The sequence below is a fragment of the Rhododendron vialii genome, chromosome 6a, assembly GCF_030253575.1.
Source record: "Rhododendron vialii isolate Sample 1 chromosome 6a, ASM3025357v1".
NCBI classification, from domain to species: Eukaryota; Viridiplantae; Streptophyta; class Magnoliopsida; order Ericales; family Ericaceae; genus Rhododendron; species Rhododendron vialii.
In genome coordinates this window covers 38,200,142-38,221,307 of record NC_080562.1, presented here as the reverse complement: position 1 = coordinate 38,221,307, position 21,166 = coordinate 38,200,142, and the positions used below count along the sequence as shown (strand labels likewise).

Here is a 21,166-nt window from a genome sequence, read left to right as displayed (position 1 = left end):
AAAACAGAAAGCAGATTACCCAATTTAGACCGTGCAAATAAATCAAGTCATGCGTGTGGATAAATATGCAAACATACAAATATACCTTGTAAATCAAATCATGCGTGTGGATAAATCAATCAAACAACTTCGTAGCGATTGATTTGGCAAAGACAGAGATTTGACTTAGACCCCGTTCCAGAAACCTTCTTAAAAAATAAGCAGCTTATTTCACATTTTCAAACTCAAAAATAATGTAAATGAAAAATAAATTTTTAATTTTTTTTGCATCGTATAAAAGATCTCAATGAGATCTTTCAAACAAGATCCATAGTGTATATTTTTAGATTTCAATAAACCCTTCATTTTTGAGCTTGAAATTGCCTTCTTAAAAAATAAGGGCTTTTTTCCGTTTCCGGAACGGAGAATTATTTGATACACGTGAGATTCTTATTACTACTTTAGAAAAATGAGATGATGAAGACATCTATGTTTGGATTTGTTCGGGACAATTGTCCACACCGATTTTCTCTTCCAAAAAAGTGCATTCAGATCGAAAAGGGAAATGATGAAAGCTTTTCAGTCAATTAAGATTATTTAAATCGATTGAGATGACCCAAAACAAAATTTTGAACCCAGGGGATTCTAGGAATTCGCAACAGATTGTGCAAATTTTGGGGAACAAGAGAGCGTTGAAGATATTGAAGTCATCGTAGAAGATATTCGGCACCAAGCTGGGAGGTTTCGGAGTTGAGTTTCTTTTTGTTGAGAGGTGCTACCGGTACGGACAAAAAATCTGTACCAGTGGATACAAACCCCTCAAAAAAATGATCGGAATCATTTATTTTGTTTAAAATGCTTTGCTTATGGTCTCTAAAAAAAATAAGCTTAATCCAATATCGGTAAGAGTATTTACGAAACATCCAAACTTTGCTCTCCTGAATTCTAGAGCAAAGTTTGGATGTTTCGTAAATACTCTTACCGATACCGGATTAAACTTATTTTTTAAGGGATCATAAGCAAAGTATTTTAAACAAAATGAGCGACTCCGATCATTTTTTTGAGACCCAAAATGAACCCAAAAAGAGGTTTGTACCCACTGGTACAGATTTTTTGTCTGTACCAGTAGACTTTCTGCTTTTTATTCGGAGATCGGCAAAATATTGTTGCTCATGAGTTAGCCAATTCGAGTTTTGAGTTTTGATCTAGTATTTGTACTTGGAAAGCTGGACCTCCTAAATAGTTATTGGATACGTTGCGGAAGGATAATGGTAACATTTTTATTGGAGTATCATATTTTAATAATACTCGTACTACCATTTTGTTTGAACCCCCTCAAGATATACCATTAGTTAAAACTCATTCTAGAGTTCAGTCTTGGGGTTTTGTTGATAGTTTTTGGAAAATTACGATCCTGCCGGCAAATTTCTAACGCGTATCCCTTGATACTCTTCCTATATCCTAGTCGCGCCGCTGCACAAAATAAAGTTTATATAGTTCATACCGTCAGTGTCAGCTCATATATTTTGAAGGCTCGAAACAAATGTTCTATATTGAGACCTTTACATGTGCATGATTTCTTTAAAAAATGATAAAAGTACAAAAAAAAAAATCAAACTAAAAGATACAATTATGATAATATAAATGTAAAAAAGACATACTTGCAATTATAGAGATGCATTAGAGTTGAACCACGCACTCCCAATAGCATGACAGTATTATATGACCACTAAACCAAATATCTAGTTTGTGTTTTTATTTGGAAACATCCTAATATTAATACGTACGTTAAATTACAATCAAAATTTGGGGTCGGAAGCGGTTGCTTTTCTCGCCTATCCTATAAGCTGGCCCTGCATACCGTGATTCATGAATATTGTCCACCAATGAGAGAGAGAGAGAGAGAGAGAGAGAGAGAGAGAGAGTTCTTTTACGGTGAGTTGAAAAGGAGTTGATCAAGATACAGTTAAACTAAAACGTGGTTCTCTTTACTGGTGTTTTCAGAGAGCTCCATTCGAGTCCATTTTGAGCGCAGTGTGAGCAATGAAAGGGTGCCGGCCTGGCAGCAAAGGCCGCAGATTAGACCCAACCACAAGCCCTGTAAGAAAATGAGGCACGGAAAGAAGAAATCCCGTTAGTAGAACTAAAAGAAAGTAACGACTAAGTAGTGCGTGTGTGCGTAAAATCGAGATCAGTACCTTAGCATATAGTTTGAGCTTGAACCCGAGAAGGATGGCGATAGGCATGCCAATGCAATAGAATGTTCCCAAGTTAGCGTACACAGCCAAGTGCTGCCACCCACATCCTCTGGCCACCCCTGCACAATATGCGTCACTCTTTCATTAACTGAAAGGGGAAAAAATAAGGACAAGAAAACTCACTTTTGAAAGCACAGAGGGGCAGAGCAAATACTTTTTGCCCATGAAAGGCAATGTTAAAGCAAAGGTAGTGCAGTAACTTGAGAATTAATGGAGGGAGTACCATTTATCTTAGTACTAGATACATTCTTTTTAAATTCTCATTTTGCAATCCAGTCAATTTATTTAGAAGGGAGGGAGTACTCTTCAAATAGTGTGGGGAAGACTATTGGAAATAGGGGTGATTCAAACCTGATAGGACCCCTTGGATAGAGTCGAATACGATAGAAATCAAAAGGAAAGGGGTCAATGAGGCAAATTTCTCGATGACTGTCGAGCTATCACTAAAGAGGCCAGCCCATATATTGTGACCAAAGCCAAGAGCCAGGACAACAATAAGAGCAAGAAAAAGAGAGAGCTTGAGAGTGACGGCCATGGCGTGCTTAGCCCGGTCTGGATTGCCTGCTCCCAACTCATTTGACACCCTCGTGCTGTAACAGAAAAGTTTTGATTACATAAAACTTTGAATGCCTTCGATACAAACGGAGGGTTAGAGGATATCAGAATATGTGAAAAGAGAGAGGAAAAAAAGTAGCAATTAACCTTGCAGCAGCACTGAGACCATAAGTAATCATGTAGGCTATAGCTTCTGTATTCACACTGAAGAAAAAAAAAAGGGTTTCATAATAATCAAGTATGATCAGCAATTCCTATTCCAAAAAACAAAAAGAATTAGGGTACGTTTGGTTGAATGGAATGGAATGTGAATAGCAATGTAATTAAGAATGGAATAGAATTGGAGGAATTGAGAATGGAATAATCATTCTCATTCTCATGTTTGGTTGTGCTTAGGAATAGTCATTCTCATCTCTAATGGAATAGTGTGGCAATATCAATTTTAGAGTGGCAATAGTAATTTTTGGGGTGACAATAGTATTTTTTGGAGTGGCAATAGTAATTTTTGGAGTGACAATAGTAATTTTGGTGTGGCAATAGTGAATGTCGGAGTGGCACTAGTAATTTTGGTGTGACAAAGAAATAGAATAACAATTCCTTAATTTTTTGGATGGAATGATGATAAGCACCCGATAATGCAATATAGGGTGCGCTAATTATCTAATTTTAGTTCAATTTAATCGTTAATTAGTTGTTTTCAATTGCTTTTGCTCGTAAAGTAGTTTAGTTTGTGTTGTAGGAATTTTCCTATTAACAAGAGTTTTTACGACATAGGACATTTAAGGACCCGAAGGTGACCCGTCAGCTCGAGAAGGGCAAGCCAAGGAGCAAGAACCAAGTACTGGAAGATAAGCTCTCGGCATCGGTAGGAATTGACAAGTTCAATCGGTACTGAACTACTCAAAAGCCAGCTCACGCAGCCTTGGCATCGGTAGAACCTGAAGCTTTCAATCGGTAGCGAGCATCCCAGTGATTTCCATTAGCAGCCTCGGCATCGATAGGAGTTCATTTATTCCATTGGTACCGAGCTCCTTTCAACAGCAGCTTAAGGCCTTCGCAATCGATACCGAGGACCTCAGAGATGGATTTTTGGATCTTCTGGAGAATATTTGGTGCATGAATGGGACCGATATAAAAACCCGTGATGTCATTGTACAAACAAGTAGATAGATTTGGTTGCATCATTTTTAGATTTAGATCTAGATTTTGAATTGTTCTTCATTTTCAGTACTTTAAATTTAATTTTCTACCCTAGTTAATTAGTTTTTGCTATTGTAGTCTTCATTAAAGTTGTAGCCGCTACTCCGATTTATCGTTTAATCTAATTTTCTTCTAATGTTATTATTTCAATTATACTAAGTAAATTTTTGCTTGCTCTTATCTTCATAGATATGTGTGAGTAGTTTTTCAAGATTAGGTCATTAAGTGATTAGCACCTCATGGCTCAAGTAAAATTGCGTTTTTCACCATAAAATTTAAACCTTTGGTTCGAAAATCGATGTAGAGTTCGGGTTTATTTGTCAAATTGCTAAAATGTTAACTTCCTTGATCATATGTAGGTAAGAGCATCGCATACTTACCAAACATGATGCTTGGAGCTCTGTCACACGAGGCGTTTGCTAAATAAATTCTAGAGCTAGCTTGGTAATTGAACCATTTTATCTTCCGGTTTGAGAACCTTAATTGTGTATCCTGAACTGCGTAATTGGGTGAGAAATGTAGTTTAACTCGAGTCGTGGGTGTTAGTAATTCCTAAACCTAACCTGTTTTTTATCTTAATTTATTCGTTTTCCAATTTAACCCTTTTTACTTTCCACCGCAAACGTAAAACAAGGTTGGCTGTCTAAAAGCCGAAAACACGTGTTTACATCTACAAATCCAACAAAGCCGTATTAATTATTCCCGTGGGTACGATCCCGGTCTTCCGTATTATTATGCTTCAACTGACGTATTAAGTCATACGCTTGGGACATTATTCCTTATATCGGAGCGAACAAAGCAAATGACAATTCCTTTACTAAGGTGAATAGTGATTCCATTTGGAATCATCATTCTATTATTCAATAGTGAACCAAATATTGAAATAAATAAGTCATTGAAATGACTATTCCATTCCAACCTTGATTCCATCCAACCAAACATACCCATAATATATAAGACGTTCATGTTGCCTAATGTGGTTGAATTGTGAGCAAAACGCTCCACATAAAAGAATATCATCAGTACTTCTCTCTAAGGTTTTTTCAAGAATTGTATATTTGTTGCAGAAATGTCGAAACGAGGCGTGAGATGAGAGAAAACTTACCACATTGCGATCAATGAAGTTGTTATTTCTGAATTCGGCATCACTCCCGCAAGTAGTACCAATAGCTCAAAAGCCCAGTACTCCAAGCTAGTTAAAACAAAAACACACAAATCAACTGTAAGTATTGAGTTTTAAGAACTGTCAAGTTTAATTTCAACATTGAAATCATCTCCTTTGTGTGTATCTGCTGGATCCTTAAAACTGCATTTTCACGTCTGCTGGAGCCTTTGCTTGCACCCAATACTTCAACATTGAGCATAAACAAAAAAAGAAAAAGTGATTACATAAATTTCACTTACCAAACCATTGCTGCAGAGGGCAGAGCCAATTTCAAGTTGGTAAAAACATGACCTAAAGACTCTGCCGAAAGCCCATTCCAAGTTTTGTGAAACTTCTTCGCAAGAAGCACGTATCCGGCCAGAAAAAGGACCGCGATCCACAAGGATATCGAAACTGCCAATGCAGCCCCCTCGAAGCCCAGAGGTGTCCAGTGAACCAACACATAGGCGACTCCAACATGAGCAATCAACGGCAGGGCAGAGCAGAACACTAGTGGCACGACAACACTCTGTGTCTGAAGAAACCTCAATAAGTTTTGCAAAACTCCATAGGCGAATAGTCCCGGGATCAGATACCTCATGTACAGAGCTGCAGTTTTCGATATCTGATGATCTTGGCCTAGTAGTATTAGAATTGGTTCGGAGTAGAACCAGAAGATTGATACGAGGACAGAGAAGAATAGTGATATGATACAAGATGCTTGTAGGTATATACCCATCATCCTGTATAATTTTGCTCCGTATCCTTGCCCACATAATGTTTCAAGTGCGCCACTTAGGCCAAGCTGAAACAAAGAAAAATTGTGCCTCTAATAAATCAATAAAAAGTACATATTAGGACAGTCAGACAAAATGAGAAAATCAATTGTTCATAAACCATAAAGGTATTTCCAGGTATTTCATGGCTCTTTTAAAAGTCATCCCTTCCTCCTCGACCTGATATTAGTAATTTGTTCTACACTCCATCGACAGAGAACAGATTAAACATGTTTGCTATCAAGTATCAAGATAAAGTTGCTGACATAAAGACCCAAGAAAATGAAGTTTATTTCGGTTTAGTTTGATCGGTCATGGTAATCTCCGTCCATTAGGCAGAGAATAATAAGCATATAATGACAAACAAGTTGGGATATCAACACACATTTCTTGGATACCAATACACTTTTTGCAAATATCGATACACTTTTTACACATTATCCTCCGTCTAATGAGCGGAGTTTAGCATTTTCCTAGTTTGATATTGTTCACATCCCTGAGGTTTGATACCATACCTAAATGATATTCTATTATATGGTTACATCACTAGAACTGATTAAGAACAATCAAAAACTTGGAAATAACCAAAGCAAATATGCTGCAAATGTTTTTTTCCCAAACAAAAACAATGAAAAATTATTCAGTAGTCTTGGACATTGACACACAAGGGTGGAGAGACATAGAGAGAAGTGGGGTCGCACTAAGTTGACAATTTTTCAGAAGATAGGCTTTATTTATCCTGATATATATCTTACATATTTGAGTCATTTGACCTTACAAATATTGAGATTTTACCCAAAGAAAAACAGATCTAATAAACCTCAATAAATTTGACCCCAGTAACTACAAATTCTGGCTTCGCCACACGCAGTGTCCCAATATCTTTCTCCACCACACATTTCAATGAGATCCAGTACTTCTGTGGAGTCGAGTATACTTATCCCACATAAATATGTAGTGGATAAAAATATTGGCCGTTCACGTGGCGTGCACAAGACCACTGAATCATAATTACTCCAAAAACGTTAGTACAAACAAGAGTACAGACTGTACAGTGACATCCCCAGTAAAGTCGGTCCACTGTATACACTTCTTTTACTGACCCACGTTGCATATCACATGGCTAGAGAGAGAGAGAGAGAGATATACCATGAAAGCGTAGCCGGTGACGGTGGCCCATGAGTTGGCAAGGTTAGAACCAGCAAGTTCGAGGTCTCCGAGGTGGCCGGCGAACATGACCGACACCACCGGAATCATGTAATACGAAACATTTGTAAGTATCATGGGAAGCGAGTACAAAACCTGGTTCTTGGCCTCTTCCAAATCCAACACTTTCTTCCACCACCTATCCTCTCTTTCTCCCGCGGCGGCCTCCTCCTCCTCCTCGTGACCATCTTCTTCTACTTCGGCTAGCAGCCAACTATCATCTGATGAACTTCTAGCACTGTTTGCAGACATGATTCTTTTGTTTTTCTTGTGTTACAATTAATGTGCTTCTGGCTTGTCTGTTGTTGGTAGATGGAGACAGAGATACAAGGGATAGCTATTGAGAAGAACCTAGCTAGTAAAAGGAATGAAAAACAAGAGGACGAGGGTTGTGATAAGGTCATGACCAAGTATATACTACTCCATTTGTTTATTCAATGATGTTGGGGTGACTTTATTCTTAGAAACGACAATTAAAAACAAATTTAGCACAACCAAAATCAAATTTGGCTTCTTGTAAATCCAAAGAGTTGGCACGGTAGCGAAGGTTTGGGACTTAGAGCATCTGCATCAGCATCTCTACATTTTGGATCAATTTACATTTTAAAAAGTCACTTTATTACTTTAGCTACTTATTTTTAAAATGTCTATCGCATCAAACTTTCTATATTAAAACTATTCCATTAAAAATATTATATTTTATTCTAAAAAAAAGCACCCAAACCAAACACCCTCCTCTCTATATATTAAAACTATCCTATTAAAAATATTATATTTTATAATTAAAATGCATAAGCTGATCCGAATAACTAAATTATAAAAAGAAATGTCTTTCTCTTGTATACAAGAATGAATAGTAGTACTCTATATGTCCCATATAAAGTTTTAATTTTTTTTTTTTTTGAGCAATCGAAGAATCGGTTGAGAATTTAAGGTAGTGTAAAAAAATCAAAAAACATGCACACAAAGAAACAAATACTCCACTAATAAAGCACTTACCCTGCATGATTTGATAGGTGTTTGTTGTTTCCTTGTCGTGTGACTCGTGTCCTGTTTGTCTTGTTCTTCTATTCCGGAGGTGGAGTATAACTATGAGTATGAGATGTCTGTTCATTGGCAACTAGCCAACAACTACTCAATCGTGTGTGACGTAATCCCTTCGTCCCGATTTATTTGTCATTTTTTTAACTTTTTAAGAGCATTTAGCATCTCAAAAAATTGTCTATAATTTTCAATTCGTGGTATTTTTAATATCCAATATGGATATTGTTTCATAGATTTCAATTAGTTTTATTATACAAACTTTTCAAAATCATAAAAAAATTATAAAACGTAATATATAAGTATATTTTTGAAAGACACAAATTTCGATAATTGGACAAACAAATTGGAACGGAAAGAATATCGTCTTCATTGTCCGGGTTCTTTTCATTACTTGCCTTAGGCGTCACATAGATGCAATAATTTTGCCCACAATGCAGGAAAATTTTACTGTGATTCTAAAACAAGATTGCATAATGCAGTTTTCTTGATGTGAGTCTACCCTGTTGGGATGAAATCGGTTCGGGTAGATCGATTTTTTTATAATTTTCTCCTCCGGACCGCCTGATTCGGTTTGTTAACAGCCGAAACCGCAACGACCCGGTTGATGAATAACCGTTGGGCTTCGGCTCGGTGTATACTCCAAATGGTTCAGTTCGGTGTAGAAAATTGTAGAAAACCGAACGACCCGAACTAATTTCATCCCAACAAGGTAGGCTCACATCAAGAAAACTGATACAATCTACTTCTGCCGGTTCGGTCGGTTTACAGCGTGGATGAACTACTCAAGAGACGAGCCGTACGTACCATGATGTGATCTGTGATGGCAGAAAAAGAGAGCATTTTATGTTGGAAGAGAGAGAGAGAGAGAGAGGAGTAATAGGAACGGTTGAAGTCAGAAGAAGAGGCGACAAGCCAGGAAGAATGGGGAAAAGGGTCCAGGGTTTTACAAAATCTTGTAAAGTTCAGTATAATTTCTGCAATCTTGTACTGTATAATCTTGGATTCGGAGGTTTTTTTATTTTCCGCAAAACCGGACCGAACCGAAACTACGGTAGCATGGGTGTACGTGTATCTCGATAATTCGGGTCGGCTATTTAATTTGGTGGACTTGTGGAGCAAATCAGTGATGTGCCGTTCAATATGAAAACAAAAAAATCGGTCATGTGAAAGAATAAAGGGAATGACTTCGGTGTCCTCAAAATGACCGGGGACACCGAAGTCATTCCCATAATTGAAACATTACAGTATTTGTTCTTCTTTCAATTTGTGAATATTTGGTACATACATCATCCATTTTTCAAGACAAATTTGTTATTATGAAAATGTGGCAACAAAGCTCAATATGGTTTTTTTAAATAATTAGCTCAATGCCCTAACAAGGTTTAAATTATCAAAATAAATACGAAGACCTCTCATGTTATGCCAAATGCATGTTGCAGTCCTGATTTGGGGCCACACAGAATCCTCTTCCAGAGCCTACATTCACTCCGTCTCACCCGTCCCTCTATTTTATAACAAAGATGCTACGTTCATTGCTCGATCCATCGCACGCCTATTTGGAGCCCATTCCAAGCCCCACGACGATACAGAAAAATACCTATAAAATTTTAAAATATTTTTTGTAGGACCTTGTAAAAAATCAACTCAATCACATATCAGTAAATATGTTTTTTGAATTCATAGGGGCGAAACTAGGGATGGCAATTCACCCCGTCCCGACCACACCCAAAACGGGGCGGGTTTTCATCAAATTTTTGGGTACCGGGGTGGTTCGGGGGAAATATTAAAAAACCCCGATCGGGGAAGGTTCGGGGGCAGGTTGATGTTATCCCGCCTCGAATTTTTTTTCATACAAAATTATATTTTTAATCAAATATTTTTATCATTAAACTTAAAAAAATTATATTTATATCCCACTATTTTTCTCATTATTCTAAAAAAAGTATTTTTTCCTATATATTTCATCATTATAATAACATAACACCTTACATATATAACTATTTTCTTCTTCTTTTTCCTTTAGTTTTGAATTTTTATCTTATTTTTTGAAGGGCGGGAACGGAGACACCCATGAATAACCCGATCGGGTTTGGGGCGAGTTCAGGGCCATGCCATAATTTTCGGGTCGGAGTCTGGTTATGCCAAAATCCATCCCGTCTTGTTATCATTCCTAGGCGAAATTGTTTTTTGTGGGGTCCGGTGTGGGCCCACGTAGGACCTGTGTGGTGACTCGTGAGTGTAGATTGATGATTTTCTAATTAGTATTAACTTTACACATTTGTCATCAATGTGCAGCTTGAAACTTTCCTTCTTTGGTGCACGTTTGTCATCGGTGACGGTTGTAAGTAATGCATTGAACCCGTATCATAAACGTCAAGTAAATATTTATTTTTAAAACGAGGCGGTTTTCAAGACATTTAAAAAAATCCTCCAAGTTTCCGATCGAATTTTAATGATCCGAGCGGCTCAATGTAATCAGAACGTGATTTTAAGGGTGCCCAAGAGAAATCAGCAAAAAAAATGACCGGAAAGGGCTTCATCCAAATAGTTTTTTATTGAACTTTATTGAACAGTTCAATAAAAAACTGCTCAAATCAAGCCCTTCCCGGTTAGTTTTTTTGCCAGTTTCTAGCGAACATCCTTAAAATCACGTTCTGAATACATTGAGCGGCTCGAATCATCAAAATTTGATCAGGAACTATGAGATTAAGATTTGGAGGGTTTTTTTAAGGGGTTTTTTAAGTGTCCCCGGAACCGCCCCATTTTAAAAATTAAAAGTGATGTATCATGAGAGAATAACCTATCTCATAAATCAGAAAATAAGTATGGACAGAATTGAGAGTGACTATGTATAGTCTGGTTGTAGAAGGACTATTTGGAACTCAAGGAAAAAAAAGGGAAATTAAAAAAATTTCCATTCTATTGTTTGGTTTTGGATTTGTAATTATTACTCTATTTTTCTCTCCACTTATTATCTCTATCTTCAATTATTACTTTCATTTTTCTCTCTATCTCTCCCCAATCATTACTCCTATTTCCAATCATTATTCTCTTTTTTTCTATATTCATTACCTATAAATCCAAATCCAAATCCAAAATACCCAAAACCAACGTCTTTACCCCTCCTCACCTTAAAACTTGCATGTTAAAAGAAGGACAAAGTCCACTTTCACCCCATGTGGTTATCGTCATGTGCGGATACCACCCTCATGGTTCAAAACTGACCACATAGCCTATTTATGGTTTTGAAAATGTGCGAATAGACCTCCTGCCTTCATGTTTTCCATCCATATTAACGGATGTGTATCTCATACACCTCTAGAATGTAATCTAAGTCGTTCATAATGTATTAAATAAATAATAGAGTATCTCTATAAAAGATTATCTCGATCAGGTATAATAACCCAGTGATCTAATTTTTAGTAAATTCAAATTTGAAAATTTAATTTCATAACAAAATTGATTCGACCATGAGCTTTCATTTTTTGATTGACTTGAATTTTGGCATAGATGTAGTACTCGTCAAAATTTACAATATCAACGGTCAAAGTATAGGGGATGGTGTGATTAGATTTAAAAAAAAAAAAGAATCAAGGGACATGATGAGGGTAAATCGGTCTTTTAATGTTGTATCCGTTAATATGAATGAAAAACATGACGACAAGGGATCTATCCGCATATTTTCAAAATCACAGATAGGTTATGTAATCCGTTTTAAACCATGAGGGGAGCATCCGCACATGGAGATAACCACATGGTCAAAGTGTACTTTGCCCTTAAAAGAAACTTGGAAAGCATGCCAGGTAAGTGACCTGGTACCTCTTTTTATCATCCACCAAATTCTATACACCCCCCACAAGCCACCTAGCCAAGTATAAAATTATCTCACCTTCTTAATTAATTTCCCCTTCTGCCATATCTTCCTCTTACCCAGCCTTCTTATTTAGTCCCAAAACGCTAATTCCGCCAATAAACGGGCTCTAAGTATTAAAATATAAATTTCAAAATGAATTTCTATGAAATTATAGCGCAAAAATTATTTTTCTTTGTTGAAAGTTCTTAAGTACATTAGCACACGCTAAAATTATGGTACCCAATTGGTGATGACTCAATTTCTCTTTGGCCAGTTGGCCCAAAAATGGGGCAATTTATCCTGAATTTTTTTTTTCCATTATTTTATAATTTAGTATCCAACCTAATAAAATTGACTAATCTGAAGGCTCAATATCAAGGTCCACTAATGCGATGCTCAATATAAGCATTGATAACAAGGAAGTAAAAGTCAAACCCAAAACCATAGACTTTTTGAGGCCCGTGGTTGCCAAGTGAAACACTGCGCCAACCTTGGGTTCACTAGGATCATACAATAAGGAGAAAAACTAAAAATGTCAGAGAAGGAATCGCATTGTTTGTTGCCTGATGCCCTCATTCGTCAATCTTTCTCAGCTTCTTTCCTCTTCGGTTTGCCCTTTATCGGCTTCATGAAGCAGAAACAGGAGCAGCAGGAACACTGGAACAAGAACTTCATTGCTCTCCTCTTACCTGATCCCCAAGCTATACTATTGTTTAGAAACCAACACTCAGAAAAGTTGAGCTTTATTCAGTCACTCTATCTTCTTTTCACTCATATTTCTTTGGATCCCATTTCAATCACTGTCACTTTAGAAGATGCTTACCCATATTGATAACTCCATGAAATTGACCAGGAATCGATGCTAAACTGGACACAAACCTCTCGCAAAGGTTAGCTACCGGCAAGTAAAATATTCATGATGGAATTAAATGTGCAACTACACAAGTAGAACATGATGCACAATGCCAATTATAATGTTGCGATAACAACCCTTGAACCCAGGTCAGAGAGTTCTTCCATTTAAATATATATTCTGTTCGGTATTGAAATTAAGTTTTGCTCGAGGTTGCTTCCCTCATGCTTCTTGTTGAATACATAGTTCTTGAGGAATATCAAATTCCTCCTCTGATACATAATTTTATCCCCTCACCAACTCCACGAAAGACGGCTTCATTCAGAGTCGACCTGATAGACTAGTTTCCTTGACTGCTTTATGATAGTTGTACACACCAATGCCTCGTTTTCTTCCAAGGCGACCAGCATCAACATACTGCACAAGAAGAGGGCACGGAGCGTATCTGCCATCCCCGAGGCCACCATGCAGGATTTTCATTATCGACAAGCACACATCTAGTCCAATGAAATCAGCAAGTTCTAGAGGGCCCATTGGATGATTTGTTCCCAGCTTCATTCCTGTATCGATGTCCTCCTTGGATGCCACTCCAGTGTAGAGTGTGTAAAACGCTTCATTTATCATTGGCATCAATATTCGGTTTACAATGAAACCAGGATAATCCTGAGAGCAAATAACTGTTTTGCCAAACCTGAAAATTCCAGAGGCACAAGTAAATGACAAGCTTGAGCGAAACTAATTCAAACCAAAAGAGTATCTATTCTTCTAAAGACCTCTCTGCCAAGGATTTTGTAGCACTGAACGAAGCATCTGATGTGTCAGCACCTCTTACAATCTCAACTAGTCTCATTATAGGAGGAGGGTTCATAAAATGCATGCCAATCACCTGCAAATGACAAGATCCTTTTCCGCTTAAATAGGAAGGCGTAGAAGAATGCATGATCAATCTGATTAAAGTTACAGTCAACAACAAAGTTCTGCAATAAGAGACTGTGTAAAGTAATCATGACATAGCCGAGTGAAATACAAGATGTGGTGGGACAGTTCTCAACAAGCAGAAATGCTAGGGCTAGTATCTTGTTACATAAAGATCGTGATAAAGAAACATATTGAAGTTCAACATGAATAACCCAATAAATCCCCAGATGGAAAGTCACATGTACAATCACTAACTCTAATCAAACAAGGACCAGAACTTACAGTGTCATTGTATTAGGAGATTATTCAGATCACTTTTGCCAGGTTTAACAAACATAAAACTAATAGAGAGAATCACAGGTGAAATTTGTGCAAGAACTCAATTTATACATTTTCAGTATGCAACTAAAACTTTCCCAATCAGCAAACATAGTCAAATCATTAGAAGTAAACTGAGACAACAGATTAAGAAGCTAAAAAACTACAATAGTTTAAATACATATCAGAGCTGTCATAAAGTTCCTGGAGAGAACCTGTTGTGGCCGGTTTGTTGCAGATGCTAAACGAGTAATGGAGATAGAACTTGTATTAGATGCTAAAATGCATGAAGCTTTTGCAATCTTATCTAGTTCAGAAAATAACTTTCTCTTCACATCCTCAGATTCAACAATGGCTTCGATAATAACGTCAGCAGAATGAAGGTCTTCCAAGTTTGAGGTACAATGTAGGTGCACCAGAGCATCACTGCCTGCATCCTAATAAGCGCAGAATGAAAACATAGTAAAATTTTAATAAGGCTCAACGGTGAAAATTGATAACTTAGGTAATTTGCCGACAAACGTAGAATTTGGTAGTCAGAAAAGAATATTGGTAAATGATTCATATATGGAGATGAGATATCGCCCTTTTATCAAGTGAACCAAACAAGCAATCAAGAAACTCTCTTATCATTTGGTCCAATTCTATTTGAGTTACTAAACCAAAAAGAACACATAACAATATCACTCAACCAATCCAGCCCGGTTCAACTGCAATTTCTATACGCCTTCACTACCACAATACAAAGTTTGAACCTGTTCCCCTGGGCTATCAGCTTAAAGATGCAACTTGTACATATATACTAGAAAGTAGCACATACCCCATCTGTCCCACAATTTTGATCAACTATTCCAGTTTTGGATGTCCCATGATTCATGTCCACTTTGACAAGCCAATGTCAAATGTTTGGTAAGTTTTTTTTTTTTTTGGCAAGTAAAAATCTAGGTAGGGGGAATCGAACCCCGGCAACACTGTCTCCATCTTACAAGGTTACCACTCTGTCGAAGCAGAGTTCTGTAATGTTTGGTAAGTTATCTCTATTGCCTTTTCTCTTTTTTTTTTTTTGGAAGTGATTAGTAGCTCCCCATATTCGAAATAACAGGCAAGTTTGGTAATTTACACTTTTCCAATTGTAATGATGATGTATCCTAAATAGTTGGCTTTCCAAAGAGAGAGTACAAAATATATGGACCTGCTTTGAGCGACTGGATTAGACATGAGATTGCATTAGAAACACAAGTTTGAATGCAAGAATTGGTGAAGGGACCACGTAAAAAGTTTCCAAAACTTTGAGATGTGGTCGTTTCTGAAAATCTAACATGGTATCAAGCCCTCATGCCTCTAAAGCCACCCAAGCTCGACCAATCCAATTAAGCTATTGCCAATTGGCTCTAAGTTGAACAACTTCACCAAAATAACACTTTCACTATCCGTCGAACAGGGTTACTCATCCTCTGGAATTCGACATCATTGGTTACTAGTCCGGTCAATCAAAACCCCTCACATGTACAACTAATGCTGATCAATAAGAACATCAAAAATGAAATTTGCCCGATTCGGGCCCCCTACGACGCATCACGAAACACAAGCTGAGAAGTCTTTCTTCTGAATTTTAGTACAAACAGAGAGAGAGAGAGAGAGAGAGAGAGAGAGAGAGAGAGAGAGAGAGAGAACCTGGGAGAGGTGACCTTTGGAAACGAGGGTTTGGACGAAACCGGAGACGTATTTCCTGCTTCGGGTGAGGGCGTTAGGATCGGTGTCATGGAGCCAAACGTCGATTCCACGTGCGGCGGCGAGTAGGGCTATTCCGGAGCCCATTTGGCCGCCACCCACCACTCCGATGATCTTTATCTCCTCCGTCATCATGATCACTCCTTCGCAATTTCGCGCCGAGTACTTTATTGAGTAGTGCTACATGTACCGACCTCCCCGGTACCGAAATCGTACCGCCGGCCGCCGGTGGGCCGTCTCCGGCCACCGGACGGACGATCCGAGCCGTCCAAAAATTTTAAAAAAAAAAAACGAGGGGGCCTACGCGAGAATCAACGGCATCCGAGGTGTGTAAGGTTCTTGATCCGAGCACCCTTTTTTCGTGTATATATGTATATTCCCGCGAATATACATATATACACGAAAAAAGGGTGCTCGGATCAAGAACCTTACACACCTCGGATGCCGTTGATTCTCGCGTAAGCCCCCTCGTTTTTTTTTTTTAAAATTTTTGGACGGCTCGGATCGGCCGTCCGGTGGCCGGAGACGGCCCACCGGCGGCCGGCGGTACGATTTCGGTACCGGAAGGTCGGTACCAATATCATTTCTGTACTTTATTGCACTGTTAGAGCAAGTACACCAATAGTTAACTGAACTACTTTGTAAATAGTATACAATTCTATTTTACCTATCAATTTTTTTTTTCACAACTACAACACTATCTATTTTACTTAATACTTATTAAAATATATATTTTTCACTCTTTTTAAATGAGAGAGAAAAAAAAAGAGAAAGAGAGGAAGGAAGAGGAGGAGGAGAGAGACTAATTGTTTATATCTTTGCTCATGAACAGGATATCGGTACTAATACAAAACCATTTCACCAGGATTTTAGCTTCCCTTTAACTCATCACCAACTGCAACTTATTTTTCCTCTTTTTCTTCGGTAAAATAGCTTTTTTGGCATTTTAGATTCTTTAGTGTTCTTGCTCTTACATTGCACTACTTATCCAGCTCGGGCTTATCCACTGACAGTCACATGGTCCCAAGTCAAAGCGCCGCTCCAAAGTTTGTGCTTTGACCCCAATTGGAGAAAGTTTTCGGTGCCAGGTCCACATGATATCCGTTCAATACATTCAGACAGTTCAATACACTTTTAGACGGTTCAAATTGAAACTCTTTTCTCTCACCCCAACACTCTCTCTCTCCTTTTTTTCTCTCCAAATTCAATCTGCCCGAAAACGCAAAAGACGACTCAAATGCACTAAGCAAACACCACGTGGTACCCACCTAAGAATGAAATTTTTTCCCCCTAATTAAGATCCGTCACTATCAGGATCAATTTTGGCATATAGATATAGGCCAACAATCATTCTAAACACGAACTGCGGCGGTAAACGAGCCAAGTTCGCAACGCACGAGATGTTGGGCTTGTTTACAACTCTAATTTAGTAAAAGTTCATGTCCCCACCGTGGTGGTGGCCAAGGTTCGAATCCCATGAGAGGCGAGATTTAGATTTCAGGACTATAAATAGTCTCTAAGCTTCCGTTAACTAACATTCAACTTTCCCTCGCTTACAATATTAGCAGGAAAAATTTTATTTTAACACCACAAACGCTTACAGAAACACATCACAAATACACTCACATGTACTGAGGGCTCCGTACACCCTTCACACCGGGAAACTTTTATTTTGTATACATCTGATTTTGAATATTATTGATAATTATTCGTGTATATCTACTTTTAAGCTTAATAATTTTGATTTGATTTGATAAAAAAAATCCGGTTATTTTCCATTCTCACTTCTCAATTTATTTATAAACATAAAAAATAAGCACGTAACTGTTGAAGTAGTCTAAAGAAAAATAAAATAAAATAATTGGTATACTATAACTACATTAGGCTATAATTATTTCAATGTACAAATAAAATGTATTGAGAAGCAAAAATTTTATGATATAAATGGCAAACCCCAACCCACCTATGAGTAGGGCTGCAAACGAGCCGAGCCGAGCCGAGTTTTAGAGTGTTCGAGCTCGGCTCGGCAAAAATTTAGTTGGCTCGAGCTCGTGACGAGCTGCAGGACTCGAGCTCGAGCTCAGCTCGATAGGTATTTACGGAGCTCGAGCTCGGCTCGTTCGGCTCGTTTATGAAACAAATATATATAAATATATGTATAAATAAATATAAATATGTAAATATATATATATATATATAAATATATTATATAATTGAGCTCGCGAGCCAATTCTAGCCGAGTTTCGACTAGCTCGAGCTCGGCTCGTTTATGAAACGAGCCCAGGACTCGAGCTCGAGCTCGGCTCGTTTTTGTCTTGAACCGAGCCGAGCCGAGCTGTTATCGAGCTGAGCTCCGAGCAGCCCTACCTATGAGCCATTTAGACTGTTTTAACGTTAAAATGTACTAGCAAAATGTAAAAAGAAAAGTGGTGCTTTATGCGTAAAGCTAATTCGCTGTCGAAAGTAAAAAGCTCATAATTGGCGTCAAATTTTTGACGGTAAATTTGGTTTTGAGACCATTGGATCTTCTGCATTGAAAAAGGAGATATATGTTTAATCCAACTATATGAATTTGAGGTTGTATGAAAATGAAGCTAAAAAAGTGCAACAAAATATTGTTAACATTTGACCTTTTAATACAGTAACGAGTCACAAAAGATGAGCACCCATAGGCACGAGAAATTTTTTGGGGGCTGCGTGGATACCACACAGGTCCGACCCTGAAATTTTCAAAGCCCTAAGCGGAGTTTTAAAATGGGGCCTCTCATTTTTTAGTATATGTATATGTCACGAGACTCCAAAGAACCGTTTAAAAACCAATTTTTTGTTCGGAAACTTTGTTATAAAAACCAAAGGCGCCAGGATTCAAACTCGCGCTACTGCAATTAATACACACGCACCTCACCACTGCGCTACATAAGCCTACTTGCAAAGTAATTCACATACAAAAAATTTAGGGAAAATTATGCCCAGGATGTGTTTTGATAATTAATACTTGCCAAGAACATGCTGAGAACATTTGTTAATGCTGAAAATGTCCTTGGCGGGTATTAATTATCAAACACGTCATTGGCTGTCATTTTCCCTAATATTTAATATATACCATTTTTCGGGGGCCCAATTATTTGACCCTAGGCGGTCGTCTGGTGGATCTATTCCCAGGGCCGGCCCTGGTACCACGTGGTCCACGTCACCCGGCTGAAGTGGTGCCGAGCACCCACATCCGGGCCGTTCAAAAATGTGTTGAACGGTCAAGATTGAAACACTCTCTCTCCTCTCACCCCACCACTCTCTCTCCTCTATTTTTTCTCTCTAAATCCGAGCCGTCTAAGACCGAAATAGACGCCCCGAATGTACCGAACGGACACCATGTGGTACCCGCTCAGCGCTGAAAAATTTCTCCATAGGCGCACTTGCTCTGATATGATCGTTGCTAAATATTGACCATTGAGTTGAATTGAAGCCCATGAATTTTCTTGGTCCAGCCCAAAAGGCCAGCCCCCATTCTGGGTGGACTCGAAGTATTGAACCACCAACCATACTGGACCAGTCCCCCAGCATAACCAATGTCCGCTTTTGGAAGAAACTCTCATTTCAAATCATGGCTTTTGGAAGAAACTCTCATTTTCAAATCATGGATATTGTGGTGTGTTTGATTAGGGATGAACATGAATCGGATTGGTCCAATTTCATAAAAAATACAAAACCGTAAACTATGGTTTCAAGAATCAGAGCACCAGACTGACCCATAAAATTTGTGAAACCAAACATATGAATGGGAGCACCAATGTTTTGGTTGTGGTGTTTCAGGACGATCAAATAATCACTCATGGTTTTCATCTCTTAATCCTATCTGATTGTCCTTTATTTCGCATTATCCCTATAAACCGTTGTATTATTTTTTGTTATTACGATTTTTTTTAGTCTTTTCTATGACAGATATTAACTTTATGAACTCTAATCAAATATTATGAGTACATGCAGCGGACTCATTTTAATTTTGAAAAGTTAAAAATGTCACGAATCTCTTTTTTTCTTTTTTTGATTGGACAAAACTGCCCAAAGGGCTACAAAAAAGACAACATTACATTTGAACAAAGCAAGCTAACTAAAGAAAAAGAGGATTAGACATCCAGTTTTGAGGAAGCTTTCCTCTTCCTGCCAAAGAAGCCACATGGTGGGCTACCTTTTAATTTTTTGCTTTTTTCCCTCAATCAGTAGGAGAGATCATTACATCATATATGAAGTACAAAGTATAAACTACAGGATACTATATCCATTTGTGTGAGAGGCCACAAGATAACCAGGCCAACAATAGAATCAACAGAATAAATAAGCTCATCAAAGAGACCACAATTACTATAAGCCCCACTTAACTTCAAGCCCCATTAAGGGAAGCAACAACTCTAACAAATACAAAGGAAATAACACCCAGCCACAGGTGGAAAAACTCGAACACCTGACTTTTTAGTAAAATGTAAGAGTCCTGACCAACCGAGCTAGCCTCAGTTACCCGATCTTTTGACCCATTGCATCTTGATGTTCCCCTGCCTTCTTAAATCTAAAGTTTGGGGGGAAAAAAGGGAGCAAATTGTCATCATTGATGGGTTCTTTGTGAGCAAAATCCCAGAAAAACTCCCATATGGATTATGTAAAAGGTATAAGCTTGCCGAGGAAGTTTAGAAAGAAAGATAGCAAAAGTATATAAGAAGAAATAAAGGGTCATTAGTGACTTTGCCAAAATAGCATGATGGGTTCCAAACTCATCATGCCTTTTCTCAAACTGGAAATTGACCAAGGAGTTTCGGCATCAGATAAACCTGCCCCTAGATTGCCTTTTACTGGCCTCATAATGGACTCTGTTGAAATACATTTAATTTAATGTGAGTTTAAAGTTTAAATGTAAACAATTAAAGCAATTAAAGATTGAGAACTCATTCAATATTCAAATTAATCTTGACCAAGTTAGTACTGGAAGGGTGTTTGGCACATATTATTTCGGTAGATTGTGGATTATCTATCACATATCATTCAAAATACTTGTCTCGCTTATGGGCCGAGACTTATTAGTTTTACCCCTTACCTTTTATAGAAATTTTCACCCTTTTGCTTTTACTACCGCCACTCCCACCACCAGTCTCAAACCAACAATCGCCGATGTGACGGTGTCGCCATTAACCGCCGCTACTATAACCTGCCAACTCCTAAGAGCATCCACAATGTAATAATCAAAACCAAAAGGTTGCTTAAGTTAGCAATATTTGCTCAAAAAAGTGCTCACATTGTAATAACCAAACTTAACAACCTCTTAGCAACTCATCAAATTTTGGC

At 38.0% G+C, this 21,166-nt stretch overlaps 2 protein-coding genes across 2 annotated transcripts; both read right to left on the bottom strand.

The window, feature by feature from the left end:
• Positions 1-1,638: 1,638 nt before the first annotated feature.
• Positions 1,639-7,654, bottom strand: LOC131331586 (protein DETOXIFICATION 19-like). Its single transcript, XM_058365625.1, has 7 exons — positions 7,062-7,654; positions 5,397-5,941; positions 5,098-5,184; positions 2,940-2,996; positions 2,589-2,827; positions 2,178-2,296; positions 1,639-2,077 (listed from the first exon to the last, which is right to left on the bottom strand). The coding sequence occupies exons 1-7, from the start codon at positions 7,368-7,370 to the stop codon at positions 1,946-1,948; spliced, it is 1,488 nt and encodes a 495-aa protein (XP_058221608.1). The 5' UTR covers positions 7,371-7,654; the 3' UTR covers positions 1,639-1,945.
• A 5,338-nt stretch (positions 7,655-12,992) lies between these two features.
• On the bottom strand, positions 12,993-16,859 carry LOC131331585 (uncharacterized). The gene is made up of 5 exons (XM_058365624.1): positions 16,837-16,859; positions 15,779-16,003; positions 14,320-14,541; positions 13,642-13,754; positions 12,993-13,559 (listed from the first exon to the last, which is right to left on the bottom strand). The coding sequence occupies exons 2-5, from the start codon at positions 15,968-15,970 to the stop codon at positions 13,190-13,192; spliced, it is 897 nt and encodes a 298-aa protein (XP_058221607.1). The 5' UTR covers positions 15,971-16,003; positions 16,837-16,859; the 3' UTR covers positions 12,993-13,189.
• Positions 16,860-21,166: the final 4,307 nt, after the last annotated feature.